A 21,778-nucleotide genomic window follows, 5' to 3' on the forward strand; every position below is an offset into this window, starting at 1 on the left:
CTCCCTGGTGTGCAACCTGGGCAGAGGGCCAGGATCACAGATCTACATGTGAGTGCTCAGACTTAAGAGTTGGGGAGGAGCGCTGCCCCTCCCAGCCTCGCCTACAGCACGTCCCCTCGCTCATGGTACCACCTCCAGCAAGCCTTCCTGGAGGGCTCAACCGCCCGTCACTGTGTGCAGCCCCCCTGCCTACCTCCTGCTCCATCTTGCTCCCACCGCGCCTGAACGTGGCACCTGGGAGGTGGTGGTGGCACGCAGTTGGGCGCTACAGACAGGAAGAACCGTGACAGCCCAGTGAGAGGGGCCCCTGCTCTTCCTCCTGCAGTGAGCATGGTTGGGCTCCTGGGGCTCCTGCTGTTCCCCTTGCTCCAGGCCGCTGGAGGTAAGGCTTCCCGACTCTCCATTACCCCATCCCCCACCACACCCCCCGCAGCAGGCTTAGCGCTTCCACTCAGCCGCGTTGCAGCCCTCCCCTCCCCACCTCAGACTGTCTTTCCAGGGAAGGGGGTGATCTCTGGTGACTTTGAGGGAGACCTTCCCTTCGGGCCCTGGAAGTCCCTGCTGGGGGTCAAGTCCAGCCTTGGACACTTGGACCCAAAACCATGGGTGTTGAGATGTGGCTGATGTCTGGGTACAGAGTCTCTGTGGTTGAAACTCTTCTTTCTCTTTATCTGAATTTTCTCCTACAACCATCAAGGCTGTTTTTGTCTTGAGAAAACATCGTCCTTCTGCTTGCCTTTTGTGCAAAGTTCTGCAGTGAGCAAGAGCCCTTAGTTCCATAAAGTGGGATGGGGAATTGGCGGGCACAATTCTTGTGCCCCCTCCCCCCAAAAAAGAGCTGCAAAATTTAGTTTCTGGAGAAGTCGATGTTTGGATTATGTTTGCACCTGGAAGCTGGCCCTGCTGGGCCCCACTAGGCAGACGAGGGAAATTTTTGGGTGTCTCAGGGACAAGTCAGATGTGCCCACCTCATGGAGCCACTGGCTTCAAGTGCCTGGAAATGGTGGGAAACTGAGGCAGTTAGTGTTAAAAGAAACAGGGAGAGAAGACAGTGCCCCTGGCTCTTGCGGGAACTGCCATTTAAGAGGGGGAGAAGGTGTAGAACCGGGAAGAGTGGTTGGAGGTCTAAGTGCTTTGGAAGGAAGAGGCCCCCCCTCCAACTTCCCCTGACCCTCAGGGTGGGGAGAGGTCACAGGTGGCCTGGCCCTCTGGGATCCCCCTGGAACTTGAGGACAGCCCAGGGTGCTGGCACCATGTGTCGCTTGCTCCAAGGCTTCCAAAATTTGCTTCATCCTTGGTGACATGTCAACAGTGGACTGTCCCTGGGCACCACTGCCCTGTCACCATCCCCTGCACAGAGATGGGTCCCTGCCCTTCTGGCCAGGCCAATGGTGATGGTGGCAGGTCCTCCTTGCAGAGGTGTGGCAGTCCCCCCGCAAAACGATCGCTTTAGAGGGGGACTCCGTCAACATCACCTGCTCCACCCCGGGGACCCTGCATGGCATCTACCTGAAAAAAACGTGGCCGAACAACAGCGATGTGATTTACTATGAAGATGGGTCGGAGCCCACCGTGGACCCGCAGTTCCAGGGCCGCATTGCCTACTCAGGGCTGCAAAGCAACCTGACCATCAGCTTGTACCACCTGCAGTTGGCTGACACCGGTGGCTATACCTGTGTGGCCATCATGGATGATAAGATCTTTGGTCCCGGCACCTTGGTCATGGTGACAGGTAGGGAGTATGCCAGTCCTGGGACCTCTCCACCTGCCACTCGCCAGCCTGGGGTCCATCTGCCCCTGTCTGGGAACCTTCCCTCTAAGTTTGCTTGAGTTACTCCTTCCAACATGAGCCCAACTCCTCTAGAAAGCCTCCTGGATTCCCCCCCACCCCCCATACACACTCCAAAGACCCACCCTGCCCTGAACCACAGAGATTCCCAGGGACTCCCTCACCTGCCGAATGCCTCTCTCTGTTCCTTCTTCCCAGACCAACTGCCCCAGGCAGCGAACACATGCCAGGAGTCTTGGCCGATACACTTTGCCCTCCCCACGGCCCTGGCTGTGGGCTTCTTCCTCATCGGGCTGGGACTGGGAGCAGTGTGTGTGCTGATAAGAACACAGGTCAGTATGGACCCTCAGGTGTCACCAGTGTCCCTAGAAGCCCACTTCTCTCAGAGAGCATGACGGGAAGGAAAGTGGGTAAGCCTCGGGGATCTGGCCTCATGGGAAACCCCAGCACCCACTCACTCCTTCTGTCAGGGGCCCTGGGAGCTTAGAGGGTTTGGATGGTGAGGCCCAAGGTGAGAGGAAGCCCAAGAACTGGAACCACCTGCAGGGATGATCGTGGTGCCAGGAACACAGGTCCTGGTCAGCTATTTAAGGGGGATTAGCAAGGTTCAGGGTGGCTCAGAGGGTAAAGAATCTGCCTGCAGTGCAGCAGACCCGAGTTTGAGCCTTGGATCAGGAAGATCCCCCAGAGAAGGGAATGGCTACTCACTCCAGTATTCTTGCCTGGAGAATCCACCTGAACAGTGGAGCCTGGTGGGCTACAGTCCCTGTGGTTGCAAAGAGGTGGACACGACTGAGTGACTAATACTTTTCACAGAGGGTTCCAGAGAGATCCTTTCAGAGAACATGGGCATGCTGCATGTGACTGTGAAAGTGTGCACACATATACATATGTGTGCATGCGTGCATGAGTGAGGCTTGTGAGCATGTGAAAACCACGTGCAATTGTGTGCTGGAGGTGGGAAAGGAGGGGCCAACAGAAACAGGGGCCAGGGAGTGGTCAGCTCACCCCTGGTCCTTCAGCTTTCACCCCCGCATTAGCCCAGCACCTCCAGCTCTGCATCCCCAGGGAGCCAGGCCCCCTTCCCTGTCCAGGGCCAGGGTGCAAGGTCAATTCTACCTTCCACCTCCCCACCGCTGCCCCTGGGGCCCTGCCTCTGCCCACATCACCCAGGCCTAGGCAGCGCTGGAGAACCGAGGGGCTGGCTGAGGACCCTCCTGGAACAGCTTCATGCAGGCCCCCAAATCTATTATAAAAGCTTCCTGAGGGGAAATGCCATGAAGACAGAGGGTGCTCCTGAGCGAGCTGCCGCAGTGGGAGACAGCAGGCTTTCTTTCAGATCCAGAAACTCTGCTGTGCGAAGGATAAGAGCCCAGTGTTCGTGATCTATGAGGACATGTCCCACAGCCGCTGTAACACCATGTCCATCCCCAACCAGTACCAGTGAGCCCGGCAGGACCCCAGGCCTCCCTCTGTCTAGCAGAGCTCTGGGCCGACCATCCACCCAGAACGAACACACAGGCAGCTCCCCACAGCAGTCAGGCTCCCACAGCCTCCTCCAGGAAGCCCTGCTTGCCTGCCTCCCACCCTTGAGGCTGCTCCTGGCACCTTGTAACCACTGGAAAGGAAACTTCTCTGCCCCACGGCTACCCTGGCCTTTGCATGGTAAAAGAGACTGCTCTGAAGGATGGACCTGCCTTGGGGTAGTGGTCAACTGGGAGGCTGGGAGCTGAACTCTGACCCCAGTCAAGCCTTGCCAGAAATAAAGGACTTCTCTTCTCCCCTTTCCAACTCCAGTGTCTATTTCTCAGCCAGTTCAGAGTCGAGGCGGGGAGGTTTGCCTGACACCTTCTCTGGCATCGCTGAGGATTTCTGCAGCCTAAAGGATTCTGTGTGAGATTTTCAGGAAGGAGGGAGGGGCCAGGGGACGCAAACTCACTCCAGTTCCTGTTATGGCTGAGAAGGTGCACATCAACCAGAGCCCTCCCAGCCTCGCTGGCCTCCACCACAGGGTGAGTTGCGGACAGAGGAAGGGGAGCAGTGATCTGAGAGTCTCAGCAGAGCTGCTGGGCTCTTAACTGGGCTGCTCCCAGTGGGCGCTCATGTTGCCGTGTGATGGGAATTGGGGAACCGACCTTGGGGAAACAAATGCACCCCGCATGGGTGTGAACTGTAGCTGCATCCTCCCGGACCTGGAGCCAAGAACTGGTAGACCATGCTGCCCACCAACTGAAATGAGAAAGCCCTTCATCCACTGGGTTTGCAAAGATTAAAATGTCTTTAAATAATGACACTCCTTTTAGCTGGAATTGAGTCTTGGGGACATGATCTTTGGTCACAGAAACAAGATTACAGTGATAGCCATGTCAGTGTTGCTTTCAATGACAAAACCAGCCACTGAGAAACTCCCTAGATGTCCAAATAAGAGAACCGCTCTACCGATTATGGTGCGCACACACACCAAGTGCTAAAAAGACGCCATGAAGAGCGAAACATCATGCTAGGACCTTTGCGAGATGCCATAAGGATACAAGCTGGTGCAGAGTATATGTGTGACCCCACACATGTACAGATGGGAGTGTGTGGTTGTTTAAATGCCTGGCAGCACCATTACGTCTACACGGATGAAATAATGGAAGAACAGAAGAGGTGGTTCTGTCTGGCTGTGGGGTGTGTGTCACTGGGGCAGGGATTCACTGAGACACACTGGGTTTGGGGTGGGCAGCTTGGGATGTGATCTCAACAGCTCTTGTGGAGGGTACCAGGACCTGTGGCTGGGACCCAGATGGGGAGGCAGAGACAAGGAACACAGCACGCCCGTCTCCCAGGGGCCCGAGGAAAGGCAGGCCGCCCCGCTGAGCCAAATGCGGCAAGTGTTCACCTGTTACCTGATGACTTCTGGTCCCCCTCCTGACCACTCAGCAGCATGTCACTGGGCTAGTCCTGCCCCTCTGGGACTCAGTTTTCCCATATGTAAATTAGGGGAGTGGGCCCATGCTCCCTTCAAGAGCTGGGTTCAGGACTTCCCTGGGGGTCCATTGGCTAAGACTCCATGCCCCCAGTGTAGGAGGCCCAGGTTCAATTCTTGGTCAGGGAGCTACATCCCACGTGCTGCTATCTAAAGATGCCACATGCTGCAAGGAAGATCAAAGATCCTGAGTGCTGCGACTAAGACCTGGCACAGCCAAATAAATAATAACAATAATAATAATTTACAAAGAGCTGGACTCTGTGGTTTCCCAGTCACAATGAGTGCCCTTTCCACTGCCCCCACCCTCAGCTCTCACCGTAGCTTTAGCCTCTTCCCAGCTCCTGAGACAAAAGCAGACAGCACCTTCAGCATCAGCCCACCTCCAGGGGCCCTTGTCATCGGACACATCTCTCCACCTGACTCCACCCCAGTGACCAGCGGTCGTGCCCCCTCCAACCTCTGCCCTTTCTTGTGGTCTGTGCTGGGGGTCATGCTGCCCACCGTCCTCCCCTCACATGATCACCCTTAACTGTCTGCTTCTCTGTCCTTTCTATGGAGGGCAGGGCTGAGTCCCTCCTCCATGTGCCCCCTGCCCCACATCGAGCCCCATGCTTGCTGGACGTGTTCCATACACGTAAGCACATTGGCATTTAAATACTGCTGGCTTTGTTTCTGTTGTGACAGACAGCCTGAGTGCGCTCTGGGTCTTGGTTCTCCCACATCTACCCCTGGGCCTTGATTTCCTCAGTGTCAAATGGGGACAGGGAATTCCCTGGCAGTCCAGTGGTTGGAACTTTGTCCTTTCACTGCCAAAGGCCCAGGTTTGACCCCTAGTCAGGGAACTAGGATCCCGAGAGCTGCACAGCGTGGCCAATAAATAAATAAATAAAAAAGAAGGACGGGGTCTGCTCTACCTAGGGGTGGGGGGGCATGAGGACTGAGATATCTCGGGACAGCCCTCAGAGTAGCCTCTGTACAGCAAACGCTCCACCACCTGTGCAGGTATGGGCTGAGCCCCTGGAAGCTGGAGGCAAAGGCCTTGACTGCAGGCAGCAGCCCCCATCCTCAGACTGAAGCTTTGGGGGTTCCAAGGCGGGCCTTTTAGAATTGGAGAAACAGAGTTCAGCTTGGCCCAGGCTGGCCTATCACTGGGGATAGCAATGGAAACACGGGCCTCTAGGCATTGGCTCCTCCCTTCTCAAGCCCCCAAAGCCCGAGAATGGCCACTGACCCTCCTGACACAGGGGCTGGCCAGGGGCTGCAGCCAAGGGGGAGGGGCTGGCATGGTGGGCAGAGGGGTTGGAGTGGAGGGTCTTGGCTGGCCCAGGGGGGGCCCTCTTTCCACTCCAGTTTGGCCTGCCCCAAAACCCTGGGCTAAACTCTCAAATTAAAAGAAAGTCTCAAATTGGATTTAAAAGAAAAGATTCAACACTATATTTTCTTCAAAGAGCCACAGGACACCTGTGGGACAAAAAGTATGGAAAACATATAAAAAGCTAACATGAACTACAGAGTTACCAATTCTATTTTCTGACAAAACAGTACTTCTGGCAAAGCAGCAACAGAACAAAAACATATAACCAACATGTACCCGTGTATCTAAAATTAGCAAAATAGGTACGAACAGGAAGGACATAACCGCGGGGAGAAATAGATAGATCAACCACTTACGCCTGAGATTTCAAAATGCCCCTTCAGATGTGAATTAAGCTGTTAGTTAACGTGAAATCCCACACTCATCAAACAGAAAACAGACACGATGGCACGGCATATGAAAAGCTTTTAAAAATGATCATTTACTGTCTAGAGGAGCTGAGCAAAAACAGAAACAGAATGAAGCCTGCAGACTCAACGCTGTTGACATGAGCTGCAAATGTTAACCGCACAAAAGAGCAATGCCCGTTTTATCCTAACTAGACATTCCCATGAGAAGTCAGCCCTGAGCTTCTGAGCGGGGCAGGGGGCAGGCTGTGAGTTATCCTGGATGATCTGGAGGGGCCTCTGACAGGGACCCAGCCTGGAGGCCGTGTGGCCAGCCCCAAGATCCACCCCGGGCTCGCCCTAGAGTGCGGCAGGGAGGCTCGCTCCAAGGTTCAGGCAGCATGTGCAGCCCAGGGGAGCCAGAGCTCACGCACACCAAGAGGGACTCTCTAAGGAAACCAACATGAAATCACCAGTACAAAACCAGAGACAGAAGCAAATGCTTATTTGAAACGAGGAAAGAAATCGCAAATTTTATAAAGCATCCAAAATATCCAGGAAATAACAATATTTTGAAATTAACTGACACCGCTGACCATTCTGGTTTTTTTGTTTGTTTTTGTTTGGCTGCATAATTTCACTGCCTCCTCTTTGGTGGCCTCTTCAAATGACCACGAAAGAACACAGAGAAATATCATCCTTATGAAAGCACAAGCCTGGCCAGGACAAGATGTTCATGAGGGACCAGGATGTGCTTGGCCAGCTGGGGATGTAAAACAGGTGCCTTGGCTCCCTACAAACACAGGAATTTCAGGAAATTCTACTTTTCAGGAGTCTCACACAAAAAGAAAAAAGGGTGGGGGCGGGGGGGTCGCAGCTATAATTGTGTCTGACTGCATCGTGGAGAGCAGTCCTAGAAGTAAAATGTGTGTTGACCAGCATGGACAAGTACCACGGCCTCTGCCAACAATCTCACATCTTATACACCTCACCTGACGCTGCCAGGACATGGATGCGAAGGACACGGATCCCTTTTGTCCACCCCTTGAATGACACATCTCACACCTTCCTGTCATGAAGCCAGAGAGCCTGCCCAGAGCAGGGGGCGTGTAGGGAAGAAATCTGTACCTGGAGGCCAGAATGAATTACAAATGTAGTGGTTTAAAAAACAGCAATTAATTTTTTCACAATTCTAGAGGCCAGAAGTTCAAAACCAGCGTAGGGTTGGTACTTCCTGGAGGCTCCAAGGGAGAACCTGCCCCAGGCTTCTTCCAGCTCCTGGTGGTGCCGGCGATGCATGCTTCCTGGGCTTATGGCCGCGTCTCCACACTCTCTGCCCTGTCACCACATGGCCTTCTCCCAGTATCCAAAATCGTCTCTCCTTATAAGGACATCAGTCGAATTGGGATTAAGGCCAGACAGGATGGTCTCATCCTGACTTGACTACATCTGCAAAGACCCTGTCTCCAAATAAGGTTCCATTCACACGTCCCGGATGGACATGAATTTGGGGGAGTACCATTCACCCTTGGGCTTCCCTGGTGGCTCAGCCGTAAAGAACCTGCCTGCAATGCAGGAGCTGCAGGAGACGTGGGTTCGATCCCTAGGTCAGGAAGATCCCCTGGAGGAGAGCATGGCAACCCGCTCCAATATTCTTGCCTGGAGAATCCCATGGACAGAAGAACCTGGTGGGATACAGTCCATGGGGTTGCAAAGAGTCAGACCCAAGTGAAGCAACTTAGCACACACGTATTCACCCTCAGTGCTCCATTCCTCTCCCAGATAGATAGCAAAATCTTCATCGATCTTAAGAGCCACTGCACACCCATAAATAGACCTCGCAAACCAACTAAATGTATTCTCAGCTCAATTTGCTCTTAGCCAGGCCTCAGAGACGCTCTGGGCCAGACTGAGGCCACCTGACACGCAAGCAGACTGGAGGGAGACAGGGGTCTGGACCACTGCGGTTACACATCTTCACCAAGTTTTACATCATACGCGATGCTCCAGGCCTTGCGAGCGCCTAAGGCCTGATTGTCAGAACCACATAGCAAAGCCGCCTGGGCCCACTGGCTAGTTTATTTCCAGGAGATGGTGTCCACCCTGATTCTGCTCAAACCGCCTACGCACTGCTTCTAGATACCGTAGAGGGGATGGTTATTTCTGTATGGCAGGTGAGATGGGGCCCAGATCCTTGAAGGGCAGCATGGATCCCAGATCAAAGACCCACCTCAGTCCCACATCTTGAAGCTTCCTTGAGGGTCTGCTATGGGCTTCTCAACCATCAGGACTGAGACCACCACAAGCCCTTACCCTACTGTGGAGCTTTCCAGCCCGGCCACATACCACATTGCTGTGGGGTCAGCTCTGGGCTCTCCGAGGAGGGGACACCCAATTCAGGGTCAGTGGCTGCTTGGCCTGAAGAACACGCCGGGCTGTGCCTGAGTGATGTAACCACTTTGGGGTCCAAAGGCAGAACCAGGGCAGTTTTTGTTCTTCTCACTGAACAATTTTCATGTCCGTGCAACAAATACTGACCGAGTGGCCATTCTGCACAGTGGTCTAGGCCCTGTGGGTACACCGGTAAAACAGGGCCCAACCCCCAAGGAGCCAGCACTCCCAGGAGCCAGGAGAGAGGTCTGGAAAGAAGCACTTGGGTGCAGGTGACAGAAACAGCGTGAGGGGCTTCAGGGAGCCGGGGCCGGGGGAGGGCCGCAAGGCTTCACGGGGCCAGCTTGGGGACTCCCAGGGACCATGCCACAAGAGGGACAGAAGGATCTCAGCCTGACACCAGGCTGAGGGTCAGGGCTATAGACAAGTCCATCTGCTGCCTTCACTGCCCCCGTGGAGAACTCAGGTCACTACGGGCCTGAGCAAGGGGGAGGGCTAAACACAAGGAGCCAGGCACAGAGACGGGCAGCCACCGAAATGTCAGGCTACCCACAGGCGCCTGTCAGCCGCATCAGCAGAGGCTGTGGTTGCCACGACAGGGGCTTCTCTCAGGGCCACAGGAAGGAGAGGCAAGACCTGCAGTTGCCCTCACCAAATTCTCACCCCCCGACACCGCAGGCCTCACATCCGCCCCCAACCCTCCTCAGTCCTGCAGCCCCCCATCCTTCCCCACAAGCTACCAACCCCCACACGGGTAATAACACAAGTGGTGTCTGGTGCCTGTATCCTGGCAACTATCTTTCACACCTAAACCCAGGAACCTGCGACTCATAAAGTGAGCCCTGCCCCCGCCACCCTGGCAAATGGAAACTCACAGCCTCAATATGGTCCAGGGACCCTTGGGCACCCTGTCCTGTCCCCCTGCCCCCACCCAGCTACTGGTGCAGCCAGAGTCCTGGCAGGCCCAGGCCTGACCCCCATGCCCACCTCACTGGGTCCTGCCCCACCTCCTCTGGAGCCCTTGGCCAGCCCTCTCCACCTGTCTCTGGCTTCTGGGTGCTTCTTTCACCCTCCTTCCCTCCCCTCTGCCTCCTCCCCTTCCCTCCTCTTCTTGGGTCCCCCTCATCCCTCCCCTCTTCCTCCTCCCCCTCCTCAGATTCTGACCACTCTGTTCTCTGGTGGATGGTGTCCAGGGCCTCCTGAGCCTCCCTGGTCTCCCTGGGGATGGATGACCATGGGCAGGTGGCCTGTCTTCTCAGGCTGGGGCTCCCACAGATCCTCAGACCTGCCCCCCAACACACGCATGGCCTCTGCTTCTCTCAGCCTCAAGCCCTGGGCTTCAGGCATTTCAGTCCTCAAAAGGCCACAGTCTGCCTCCCCCCAAGTGACAAAACCAAGTCAGGGTGGGTGACCAAGTCAGGGGCCCCCCTGAGCCCCCACTTCTGACAGATGGCCCAGGAAGGAGGGCTCCCTGCAGGTTGTTACCAAACTCAGGTTCTGCTGCTCACCACTCAAAAGCCAATAATTCAAGAGGCAAGTATCAGTAGAGAGGAAAGTTGCTTTACTCACAAAAGCCGGCAATCTGGGGAGAAGGTGGACTCATGTACGGAGACCAACTCTGAAGATTCTGCTCAGACAAGACAGTTTTTATTTTTTATTATTTTATTTTTATTTTTTTTAACACCAAATATATTTTGTACTGGGGTACAGCCGATCAGCCATGACAGTTTTTAAAGGGGAAAAAAGGGAAAGAATCTCAGTGAATCACTGAGGCAGGAAGTTGGGTGCTATATCATTCTCCTTTGCATGCATTGGCTGCCTCTCTCTCTCCATGTTATCTTGCCTTTGTGATCTGCCTGCAGGATTGTGAGAGCTGGTCATTTTTTAACTCCGCAGTTCTTCGTTCTTACTTCTTTTTATCTAGGAAACAAGTTAACAGATTAGGCAAGACATGGTGTGCATTCAGGAGAGCATAAGCCAAGAGTTAGCTTAAGTTACCTAGTGATCTTGTTCCTAGAATTAGTCTTTTAAGGTTGGAAGGGAACAGAAATGGGCAAATAGGAAATGAGGCAAAAGAGCTGCTTTCAACTCCCCACTGTCAAACATCATTCCATTTCTATAGAATTATGGGTGAAGTTCCATCTTCTGTAACTTCATGATGATATAAGACACCATATTGCTAAGAGTGGAAGATGTCAACTTGGGCCTATAGCAACTCTTCGCTGACAATTTTAGGATTGCCTGCTTACATATATGGGCAGAGCAAGCTACAGTTATTTTGATGCCCACAAAAGGTATGGATTATTATGAGAAAAAATGTTAATCCCATTCTCTTGAGGCCAGTTCTTGGAATTGCGATAGCCATAGATTCAGTGGGTTTCCCTGGTGGCTCAGAGGATAAAGAATCTGCCTGCAATGCAGGAGACCCAGGTTCAATACCTGGGTTGGGAAGATGCCCTGGAGAAGGGAATGGCAACCCCTCCGGTATTCTTGCCTGGAGAATCCCATGGACAGAGGAGCCTGGCGGGCTACAGTCCGTGGGGTTGCCAAGAATCGGCCACGACTGAACAACTAACATACACACACAGATTCCGTGTGGCTCAAGTTGGAGCAGCTTCTTTCGTGGCTGTGGTCTGGTCATCACACAGTTAGATTTTCCTTCTGGTGGCAGTTATAGTATCTGTAAAGTCAACTCAAAAATGTGTTACCAGACTCTTTGTGACTCTGTTGTCCTGATCATTAACTGTTTAGTTTTATATTTGGGGAGGGGGGTCTGCAGGGTTCTGCTTGGTTCCAAGGAGAGACCCCACATCTCCTTGAAGGTAAGGGGTCACCATCAAGTCCTATGGTTGCATTTCAGGAGTTGCATCAAAACCACTGCTGCCCCACCCCCACCCCATTCAGACACAGCAGCCCCAGGAGATGAAAGGGAGGGGGCTCGCTTCACTGAAAGACCTGCAAACAGGGGAATCTCCCCACTTGACATTTGACACGTGGAGACTCAGAAGGCCAAGCGACACAGCATTGGGCCTCAGTCCCCCATACCCCAATGTGTCCCTTCCCCATAGCTCCATAGCCTGGAACACAGCTCACCCCTCCAGAATCCCTATCCTGTAAGACCCCACCCCTCTGGTAGGATGGGACTTTCCGGCTCTCCTAAAGGCTCAGGCACCCAACAGCCCAAGGCCCTTCCCTACAGCTCCTGGCAACAGCAGCCTGCACCCCTCTCTGTACTCACAGCTCAGCATGGTCTTGGGGCTTCCTGAGTCAGAGCAAACCTGCCTAGATACCATGGAGAAAGACCGCAGAAAGCTTAGGGACCCCATCCTGGACTCCTGTCAGTCATCCCCATACCCACAGTGGTCACCAGAGTGGTGGAATAGTTTCTATTTCCAAGAAATTGACTCTGAGCAAGATGTGGTACCCTGGGTCCGGGGGTCTTTGAGGAGCCTCCTGGGCTACAGCTGAGTTGAGTTCAAGAGTTACCTGTCCCCTGTGTCATAAGCTCCAAGCGCACTCTGGCCACCCAGCTCTTCCTCACCCACAAATGTGGGAATGCCACTCAGGATCCAGGAACAGCTCCCAGAGGCTAGAGGAGATAGCCCACCTTGTCTGTGAACCTGCCGGACCTCATGATGCTAGGCCACCATCGGGGGAGCCAGCCCAGACCTACAGCTCCTGCAGGCCAAGTTCACCCAGCAGGGCCTACAGGTAGATGCTGTGGAGGCTAGGCTTCTTGTTTTTCACAGGTGGGCAGAGAGCCCACATCCTGCCTGTCCTAGGGGTGCACTTCTCTGAACATACTCTGCTCCAGGGCAGTGTTCTCTCCGTTCCCAACCATTGTCTCCCCTCTCCTGGGGCCTCCACCAGGTGCCTCCATAGCAGGAACACAGTTCTCCCCTCCAGGATCTCCATCCTGTAAGACCCCACCCATCGTGGTGGGATGGCACTCTCCAGCCTGGACCACCCTCCATCATTCCAGGATCCCCACCCTGTAAGACCCCACTCATGGTGGGATGGCACTCTCTGGCTCTCTTAAAGGCTCAGGCACCCAACAGCCATCCCCCACAGTCAGGCCAGGAGCATGAGGCCCAGAGGATGTCCCACCTGCTCAAGGCCACCTTGGTCCCCACCTGATAGGTGACCTCAGAAGGAAGATCTCTTCAAGAGGGAACCCAAACCCCATATTTTGTGATTTTACCATATATAATTTGAGTAACAAGGCATGGGACTCTCAGCAGGGACCCTCAGCTCTGCCTCAGGCATGGGTGTGAGTCATGTGATCTCCAGAAAGAGGGATTCCTGGGGGAAGATCAGAGGACCAAACCATGGGTGCAGGGTATTCTGGGCAACCCCACTTTCTCTCCTGAACATGGTACATAGCAAGAAGTTCCGGCTGTACTTGGTACATCCAGAGAACAATCACCCTAACTTCCTTCTACCTACCTTCCCCCCCACACACACACCTTCTGCCTGAGTGTCTCACTTCACCTAGACTCAAGGCTTTGGCCTTCACATGCCACAGGTGGGCAGTCTCCTGGGGGACCAGCAGAAGCTGGAAAGATCCCCTGCCCACTCTTGCAACTCCTTGGGTCCCGACCTCCCCCTGCCAAGGGGCTGTCACTTGCCAAACTACAGGGGTGGAAAACAGTGGTCAACCCCCCAAATTAGCTGTCCTCCTATGATCCTCCAGCCATGGCATCCTGGGGACACACTGATGCCCCTCACTTGGGCCTCATCAGCGTCATCAGAAAGGATAGCTGGTGTTGAATGGGATCTCTTGTGACATGGCCCATCACATCATCTTGCCTGTAGCCAGGCCACTTGGAAGTGGGGCTACCTCTCTCATCCCTTCCCAGGACATTGTATGTCCCCCAGGTCAACCTCAAGCATGCTGGACTCCTGCCTGGACCCTTTTCTCTGTTCCGGGGCCCGGGCTCCCACCATCATGTGCTGCCCCTCCCTACTCGCCCACTTCTCTTCTGGTTCCCTGCTGTTGTCACTCTTCACCCAGAGAGCCTGCTCTGAGCTGAGATCTGCCCCTCCATTTCTGCCCTCTCGTGTCTAGGCCAAACCCTGATGGCCCCACCCAGTCCATTCTGGGCACTTGTGACTAGGAGGTCCAGTTGGGCCCACATGTCATAGCCTCTCCCTTCCCAATATCTCAGCCGGCTATCCTCCCATTGCCCCCAGAACCCCTGGCTGGTTTTGTGGGACTGAAGCCTTCTCCACCTACTTCCTCTGGAGCCACGGGAAAGGTTTGAACAAGGAAAAGGGCCCTGAGTAGTGGCTGTGCCCACGACACAGCCTGCACACACCCACACCCACCTTTTCTTTCCCCTGGCTTGCCTGTGACCCACCCTCTTCTCTCTGTTGGAATCCTCAGACCTGGCCCCTAGCTGCCTTCAAGGGCCTTCAGTGCTCGCAGGTGGAGCTCCCAGATGGTGTCCCTGCCTGCACCCAGCCTGGTACAGCGTGGTGGCCGGGCGGGGTCTGAACCAGGTCCCCCAGTCCCTGTGGGTGCTATGGAGCCCAAGGAGCCTTAACCAATTCACATCTATGCAGCGGCAGCTGCCTCCCCTCAGAGTGATGTGAAGTGCAGAGCCTCCTGCCCTCTGGCGGCAGGATCAGGATACGGCAGGGAGCCGGCCCTGCTAGTGTTCCTGGTTTGACACATCAGGCCAGAAGGGGAACACCAAGTTCCTGGAGTGCAGCCCCTCATTGACAGGTGGGGAAACTGAGGTCCAGGCACAGCAGGGGCCTTTGACAGGACACAGAGAACCTCCAGCCTCGAGATGACTTTCCCAGTGGGCTAGATGCTGATTATGGACCGGTAACAGGGTCTCACCAGACTGTCACCTTGTCCCCAAGAAATGAGCATCCTCACAACATTTCTGATGGTTTGGGGGTCTTGGGTTTGGGAACTTTAACAATCAACCTGAGAGGCTGGGGTTATGAGGGCCAGAAGAGCTCACACCCCAAAGTCAAGATTTGGGGAGCAGGAAAGAACAGAGGGCAAGGATCCAATTTTCTTCCTGGGAAAAAGCACTCTGGAAATATATAAGAATGATAGGAAGGAGCAGGCAGGTCTCAAACAAGGTAACAGCTGATGTAGATGCATTAAAAAAAATGCTCACCCCCAATTAAAGAAAAGCAATGGGCAGCTGCCAAGTGCAATTTTCACCTGCAACTGAGCAAAAGTCTCAGAAATCTCAGAAATACAGGATTGGCAATGCTATGAGGATCAAACCCCTCACACACAACATCTTGTTTACAGAGATGAACTCAGCAAGAGACACGGGCCAAAGGAGCCCTCAGTTCCCAGCAGCTGAGAACTGTGGCTGTAAACACAGGACCTGTGGCCCCCACCACCAACCAGGAGAGGCGTGCTGATGCAGCCAGACAGGTGGGGGACACCTCACCCCTCAAACTGGCTGGACAATTCAACCTCAGCAGACGTGGAGGTTTGGGTGTGTGCCACGGGGGTATGGGGCACAGGCATCACTAATTGTTCATTTAACCGAAACTCTGCAGGGGCCCACGTCAGCCCTAGACCAGGCTCCGGGTTTTCTTTTTAAAGAAGAAAAATTGTATTAGAAATTTTAATAAGAATCTAAATACAGCCTCCGTACTTTCATCAAGTGGTTTTAAAGCACAGACATCACCAAAGATGAAAGAATATTGTCCTGGGTTGTCATGTGAGATGGTCCAGGTGCTGGTGGCGAGACACTGGGATCTGCTCCCACCGTCACTGTGGCCCGGCGCTGCTCTGTGCATCTTCTGATGCCCTTACTTCTCGTGTCAGGCTTCTCTGCGTTGCGGGCAGCAGATGGGAGATTCCAGACCCTCCACTGCATTCAGTAGAACAAACTGCAGCCACAGAGCGGGTGTCTGCATTTCCGAGGCTACGTGGGAAACTGAAGGAAGCAGCATCATCCTCTCAGGGGACGTCATCACTCTCCTGTTTTCTTGCTCGTTTAGTCATTGTGGGCACAGTTGGTAAGAGTCGATGAGTAATGGTGAAATTATTCCTGTAACTGAGCAGAGCAGTTTTACAGACACTAAACCCCCTACCAAAAGGCAGACATTCATGTCCATGAGCCCATAGCCCCCAGTCCTTCTGGAGCCTAAGGATACTGTCAACCCCTGTGACACCTCCCAGTTACCTCACCATCAACCAATCAGAGAACTATGCCCAAGCTGATCTCTGAGGGGCACCTTGGGATGCCCCTCCCCTCACCTGGCCTTTAAAAAGGCTTTCCTGAAACCCATCCGGAGTCCGGGCTCTCCCAGCACTAGCTATCCCAGATTCTGTTTATGGTGTACGTGCTAATTTGCTTCAGTCACGTCCTACTCTTTGCAACCCTATAGACTGTAGCCCGCCAGGCTCCTCTGTCCATAGGATTCTCCAGGCAAGAACACTGGAGTGGGCTGCCATGCCCTTCTCCAGGGGATCTTTCCGACCAAGGGATCGAACCCTAGTCTCTTACATCTAATGCATTGGCGAGCCAGTTCTTTACCATTAGCGCCACCTGGGAAAGCCCCCTTTTAAGGCTTCTGACATTAAGTGCTGCACTTTCCTTCACCACTGGGTGTCAGCAGATTGGCTTCACTGCAGCAGACCCAAGTTTGGTTGGGTAACAAATATTCCCAAGAATGATGAACTAGCAAAACGCCTCAAGATACAGGAAAAGTAAGACCAAGGTCAGTGGACCACAGTGGTGACTGCAAGCCGGGAGATGATTTATTCTATCTGGAATAGAATAAAGGAAACAAGTAACACAAGGAAACAAAAATAACCTTGTGTTCCCCTTGTGCTTTGAAGACCTGTAAACATTAAAGTCTCACAGGAGTTAGAACTGCCCACTACCTGGTGCTAAAGAGGCACTGGAGACCCCGTGTTGCACCTGGCCCCCGGAAGGTGCAGCTAGGGTGCGTGCGGGCACCACCTGGAAGGGCGGAGAGAGGATCCAGGAAGGGGAGGAGGGCAGGGTGGGGGTCACTACAGGCTGGGGAGTGGGGAGAAACATCACAGGGAGGGAGAAGGAGCAGGGTAGGGAGGAGTAAGGTGGGTGCAGAGAAGGGAGGGCGTGCAGGTTCAAAGCCCAACACCCACCCACCTGCAGGCGCTGAGGGGGCGGAGGGAATGGGGGAAGCTAGGCATCCAGGCCGCTCCAGACCAGACTGTTTTGGAGGCGCCCCTGAAGTAGAGGAGCCTGCTGAGCTGGGGGTTGCCCCCTCTGCACTGCAGGGACCACTGAGGATCAAGGGAGGGCCAGGAGGCTGGCTTCGGACCAGACCAGACTCTCCAGAAGGGTTTGTGAGCATGGCACCCGGTGGACAGAGACCCAGAAAGCTGGGCACGCCTGCGAGGAGATCCCCCTCCGTGTCTTCATCAGAATGCGGAGCCTCGGGGGACCTGAGCCATCGCACCGACCCTCCGGCCAGAGCCCAGGAGTCAGCCCATGAGTGAAGGGGCTCCTTGCAGGGCCCAATGCCAACCCTCCCACACACACTGAGGGTCAGTGCCAATGCTGCTTTCTCCAGGAGAGGCGCAATGCAACTGCTCACTTTATATGCCATCTGACTTTTTGCAAAGGTGCCAGAGCAGCCCAGCAAACAAAGGTAAGTCTTTTAACATATGATGCTACAATAACCAGACCTGCATGTGGCAAAAAATGAACCCTATGCTACACTGATAATGACGGAGTAAAGGCACAAAGTGAAAAGTGTGACAGTCACTCGGTCGTGTCGGGCTCTGTGACCCCAAGGACTGCAGTGCCCTCAAGCTCTTCTTCATGGAATTCTCCAGGCAAGAATACCGGAGTGGGTTGCCATTCCCTTCTCCAGGGGATCTTCCCAACCCAGGGATTGAACCCAGGTCTCCTGCATTGCAGGTGGATCCTTTATCGTCTGAAGAATCAGGGAAGCCCCAGAAGGGACGAAATAGGTGATTAAATAGTTAATCCCATTAGGGGATTATAAGCAGAAGAAATACATGAGACTCTTGTAAGTTAACGATTACTCAAGAGAGCAGTTTTGCTTAACCACAAAACCAAGCAGGCTTGCTTAGCAACAAACCTGTACAACAGAAGCATGAGACATGCCGCCAAACAATAAAACAATGAGGCCTACATTTTGCCCAGTGAACTCAATAAGTTAGGACATGCTCTCTGAGCATGTAAAAAACAATAATCTGTGGACCCAGCTTGACCTTATAAGGACAAGAAAACTCCCCCGCTCAACCTGGAGGAGGAACTGATGATGGAAGCATGATGTCTACTCAAGAAAGCCAAGAACTTCTCCCCCTCCCCACTTTTCCTTTGATTATAAAACTGTAGCTCAGTACGTTCTCAGGACATGGTACCCCCTTGCCCACCTGTGTGTAGGCCTCATAAGCATCCTATTCTAAAAAATCACTTCTTATCTATCACTTTGCCTTTTGCTGAATTCTTTCTGTGCTGAGACATAAAGGATTATAGTATTATAGCTCTTCAGAACTCCCCCCAAAATGACACCCAACAGTTTCAACATTGTGTGCAAAAATTAATTTACAACGCACCATAGATTTAAAAGTGAAAGCTAAAACCCTAAAGCTTTAGAGGAAAATATCTTTTGACTTAGGGAAAGGCTTCTTAGTTCTGAGAAAATGGAGAAATTTGACTTCATTGAAATTCAAAAAAATTTCTGTTCAAGAAAATCCACTGTTAAGACGATCAATCAGCAATCCAGAGGATGGGAGAAAATATTTGCAAAACTAATATCTGACAAAGAATGATCTCCAGACTATATAAATAACTCCCACTGCTCTAAATGAAAAATTCAGACTACCCACTTGGAAAACTTCATCCTATCTCACTTTTGTTTTTTTGGTCACATTTGAAAAAGGGTCAGCCAAAGCATGGAGCTGAATGCAACTGTCTTTTACGGAACAAAGTCCGTGGTTTGGGGGTTATTTCCACTGCACCTTGACGGGGAGAGCCAACCAGCCCAAGAAAGTGAATTGGGAGCTGTCATCAACTGAAGGACACAAAGCAAAAGCACCCAGGAAGAAGCTAATGTATCAGAAATTGGAATATCTGCTTTTTTCCAGATGTAACAATATTTTTTTCGATTTTTTTTAATGTGGACCATTTTTAAAGTCTCTATTGAGTTGTAACTATATTGTTTCTGCTCTATGTTTTTGGTCTTTTAGCCACAAGGCAAGTGGATTCTTAGTTCTCTGACCAGGGATCGAACCTGCACCCACTGCATTGGAAGGTGAAGTCTCAACCACTGGACCACCCGGGAAGTCCCCAGATGTAACAACTTAATTGCCTACATGATAGAAAGTTACATAAAATATACACTAACCTCCTTACTCTTCAATTATCAAATACCCTCCTTGCAACATGAGTAAAGCTGTTAGAGGGAGGTGTGCTGCTCAGAATTACCAAAAGCCTAAAAATCCTCTTTTGCAGCACAGACGTTTAGGTGGTCCCATTAGACTAACTACACTTCTGCTATCTTAAACAAGGGCTTGATCACTGGGAGGGGTATTCGAAAATTCCTTTTCTGTGTAAAAATCCCTTTTAAAAGCCCTCCTGGAAGTTACCTGTGATAGTATGTTTCTAATATTAACAAAATGCCACTGTTGAAAAACAAATTTAAGCTAAATAACCTAGTTTTTTAAATGGACAAAAGATTTGTTATTTTCAAAAGAAGAAAAAAGTGCTTTAGTATCATTCATTATCAGAACAATGAAAATTAAAACCACAGTGAGATACCACTTCACTTCTATTAGAATGGCTACCACTTTTTTAAAAGTACTGATGAGGATATAGAGAAATTAGAACCCTCATACACTGTTAGTGGCCTGAAAATTGAAAGTCATGATGGAGGAAGCTCTGTCAGCTTCTGGTGAAACAAACACACTCCTATCCTTTGACCCAGCCCTGGATATCTGCCCAGAGAAATAAAAGCCTATGTCCACTGGAAGGCTTCAAAAAGAATGTTTGCAGAAGCTTAATTTACAATCGCCAAAAAACGAGCCAGTCCAAGTGTCCATCAACAGGGAGTTTACAATGGGGCCCTACCAGCAGCCAAAAGGGCAAACTATCAATGCAGGAAACGAGAGTGGGTCGCAAAACCATAATACTAAGTGAAGAAACCTTACACAAGAGTGTGTACCCTGTGCGTCATTTATATGACTCCTAGAACAGGCAAAACTAGAGTGGAAATAATCAGAACAGTGGATGTCTTTGTACAGTAGAGGTGGACATGGAATGGGAAGGGCAAGAAGGAGCTTTCTGGGGTGATGAGCATGTTCTGTTTGTCCTGACTGTGTCTTGGGCCACACAGTAGTGTGTATTTGCTAAAGCTCAGCAAAACTATGATTAGGGTTTATGTACTTCATTGTAAATTTAACATTAAAAATCTATAAACTAATACTACGTGCTAATGCTATGCATGCTAAAGTATTTGGGGGGACAAGTGCTTATATTTGCAATTTAATAATATTAGAAACATTAGAAATATATAGTTTTATGTTAATGGTTTAATAATGAGCACCTGCAAATCTACCACCAGCATCAAAACTGGAGCATTTCCAGAAACTTGAGTCTATTGTGAGCTTGTCCCCATCCCTTTCCCCAAAATTTTTAGCATTTTCTTGCTTTAAAGGGTTCCCCTGAGCCTTCCTAAGTGATCAATGCAAAGAAATAGAGGAAAACAATAGAACAGGAAAGACTAGAGGTCTCTTCAAGAAAACTAGAGCTACCAAGGGAATATTTCATGCAAACATGGGCACAAAAAAACGACAGAAACAGTATGGACCTAACAGAAGCAGAAGATATTAAGAAGAGGGGATAAGAATACATGGAAGAACTATACCAAAAAAGATCTTCATTACCCAGATAACCACGATGGTGTGATTGCTCACCAAGAGCCAGACATCCTGGAATGTGAAGTCAAATGGGCCTTAGGAAGCATCACTATGAACAAAGTTAATGGAGGCAATGGAATTTCACTGGAGCTATTTGAAATCCTAAAAGATGAGGCTGTGAAAGTGCTGCACTCAATACGTCAGCAAATTTGGAAAACTCATCAGTGGCCACAGGACTGGAAAAGGTCAGTTTTCATTCCAATCCCAAAAAAAGGCAATGCCAAAAAATGTTCAAACTACCATACAATTGCACTCATCTCACACATTAGCAAAGTAATGCTCAAAATTCTCCAAGCTAGGCTTCAATAGTATGTGAACCGAGAACTTCCAGATGTTCAAGCTGGATTTAGAAAAGTCAGAGGAACCAGAAATCAAACTGCCAACATCACTGGATCATAGAAAAAGCAAGAGAATTCCAGAAAAACATCTACTTCGGCTTGACTGTATGGATCACAGCAAACTGTGGAAAATTCTTAAAGAGATGGAAATACCAGACCACCTGACCCGCCTCCTGAGAACTCTGTGTGCAGGTCAAGAAGCAACAGTTAGAACTGGACATGGAAAAACAGACTGGTTCCAAATAGGAAAAAGAGTACGTCAAGGCTGTATACTGTCACCCTGCTTATTTAACTTGTATGCAGAGTACATCATGAGAAACGCTGGGCTGGAAGAAGCACAAGCTGGAATCAAGATTGCTGGGAGACATATCAATAACCTCAGATATGCAGTTGACACCACCCTTATGGCAGAAAGTGAAGAAGAACTAAAGAGCCTCTTGATAAAAGTGAAAGAGGAGAGTGAAAAAATTGGCTTAAAGCTCAACATTCAGAAAACAAAGATCATGGCATCTGGTCCCATCACTTTCATGGCAAATAGATGGAGAAACAGTGGCTGACTTTATTTTTCTGGGCTTCAAAATCACTGCAGATTGTGACTGCAGCCATGAAATTAAAAGACGCTTACTCCTTGGAAGGAAAGTTATGACCAACCTAGATAGCATATT

The 21,778-nt window shown here is 51.4% G+C and overlaps 1 protein-coding gene across 2 annotated transcripts; it reads left to right on the top strand.

Moving 5' to 3' along the window:
* The first annotated feature begins 120 nt into the window (after positions 1 to 120).
* On the top strand, positions 121 to 4,080 carry CD7 (CD7 molecule). Of its 2 annotated transcripts, none has more exons than XM_027519074.1 (4): positions 121 to 382; positions 1,418 to 1,732; positions 1,988 to 2,199; positions 3,129 to 3,214. In XM_027519074.1, exons 1-3 carry the CDS (start codon positions 331 to 333, stop codon positions 2,182 to 2,184), a joined length of 564 nt encoding a protein of 187 aa, XP_027374875.1. In that variant the 5' UTR covers positions 121 to 330; the 3' UTR covers positions 2,185 to 2,199; positions 3,129 to 3,214. The 2 variants fall into 2 exon arrangements, with proteins under 2 accessions (XP_027374875.1, XP_027374874.1); XM_027519073.1 differs by having other exon boundaries at positions 127 to 382; positions 1,988 to 2,121; positions 3,129 to 4,080.
* The last annotated feature ends 17,698 nt before the right edge of the window (positions 4,081 to 21,778 follow it).

The sequence above is a fragment of the Bos indicus x Bos taurus genome, chromosome 19 (genome assembly GCF_003369695.1).
Source record: "Bos indicus x Bos taurus breed Angus x Brahman F1 hybrid chromosome 19, Bos_hybrid_MaternalHap_v2.0, whole genome shotgun sequence".
Classification (NCBI taxonomy): Eukaryota; Metazoa; Chordata; class Mammalia; order Artiodactyla; family Bovidae; genus Bos; species Bos indicus x Bos taurus.

Excerpts from the sequence above, each read along its gene's own strand:
- CD7 (XM_027519073.1), top strand. The coding sequence starts at position 331 with ATGGTTGGGCTCCTGGGGCTCCTGCTGTTCCCCTTGCTCCAGGCCGCT. Across the intron at positions 383-1,417 it reads CTTGCTCCAGGCCGCTGGAG|AGGTGTGGCAGTCCCCCCGC; the intron begins GTAAGGCTTCCC and ends TCCTCCTTGCAG. Across the intron at positions 2,122-3,128 it reads GTGTGCTGATAAGAACACAG|ATCCAGAAACTCTGCTGTGC; the intron begins GTCAGTATGGAC and ends GCTTTCTTTCAG.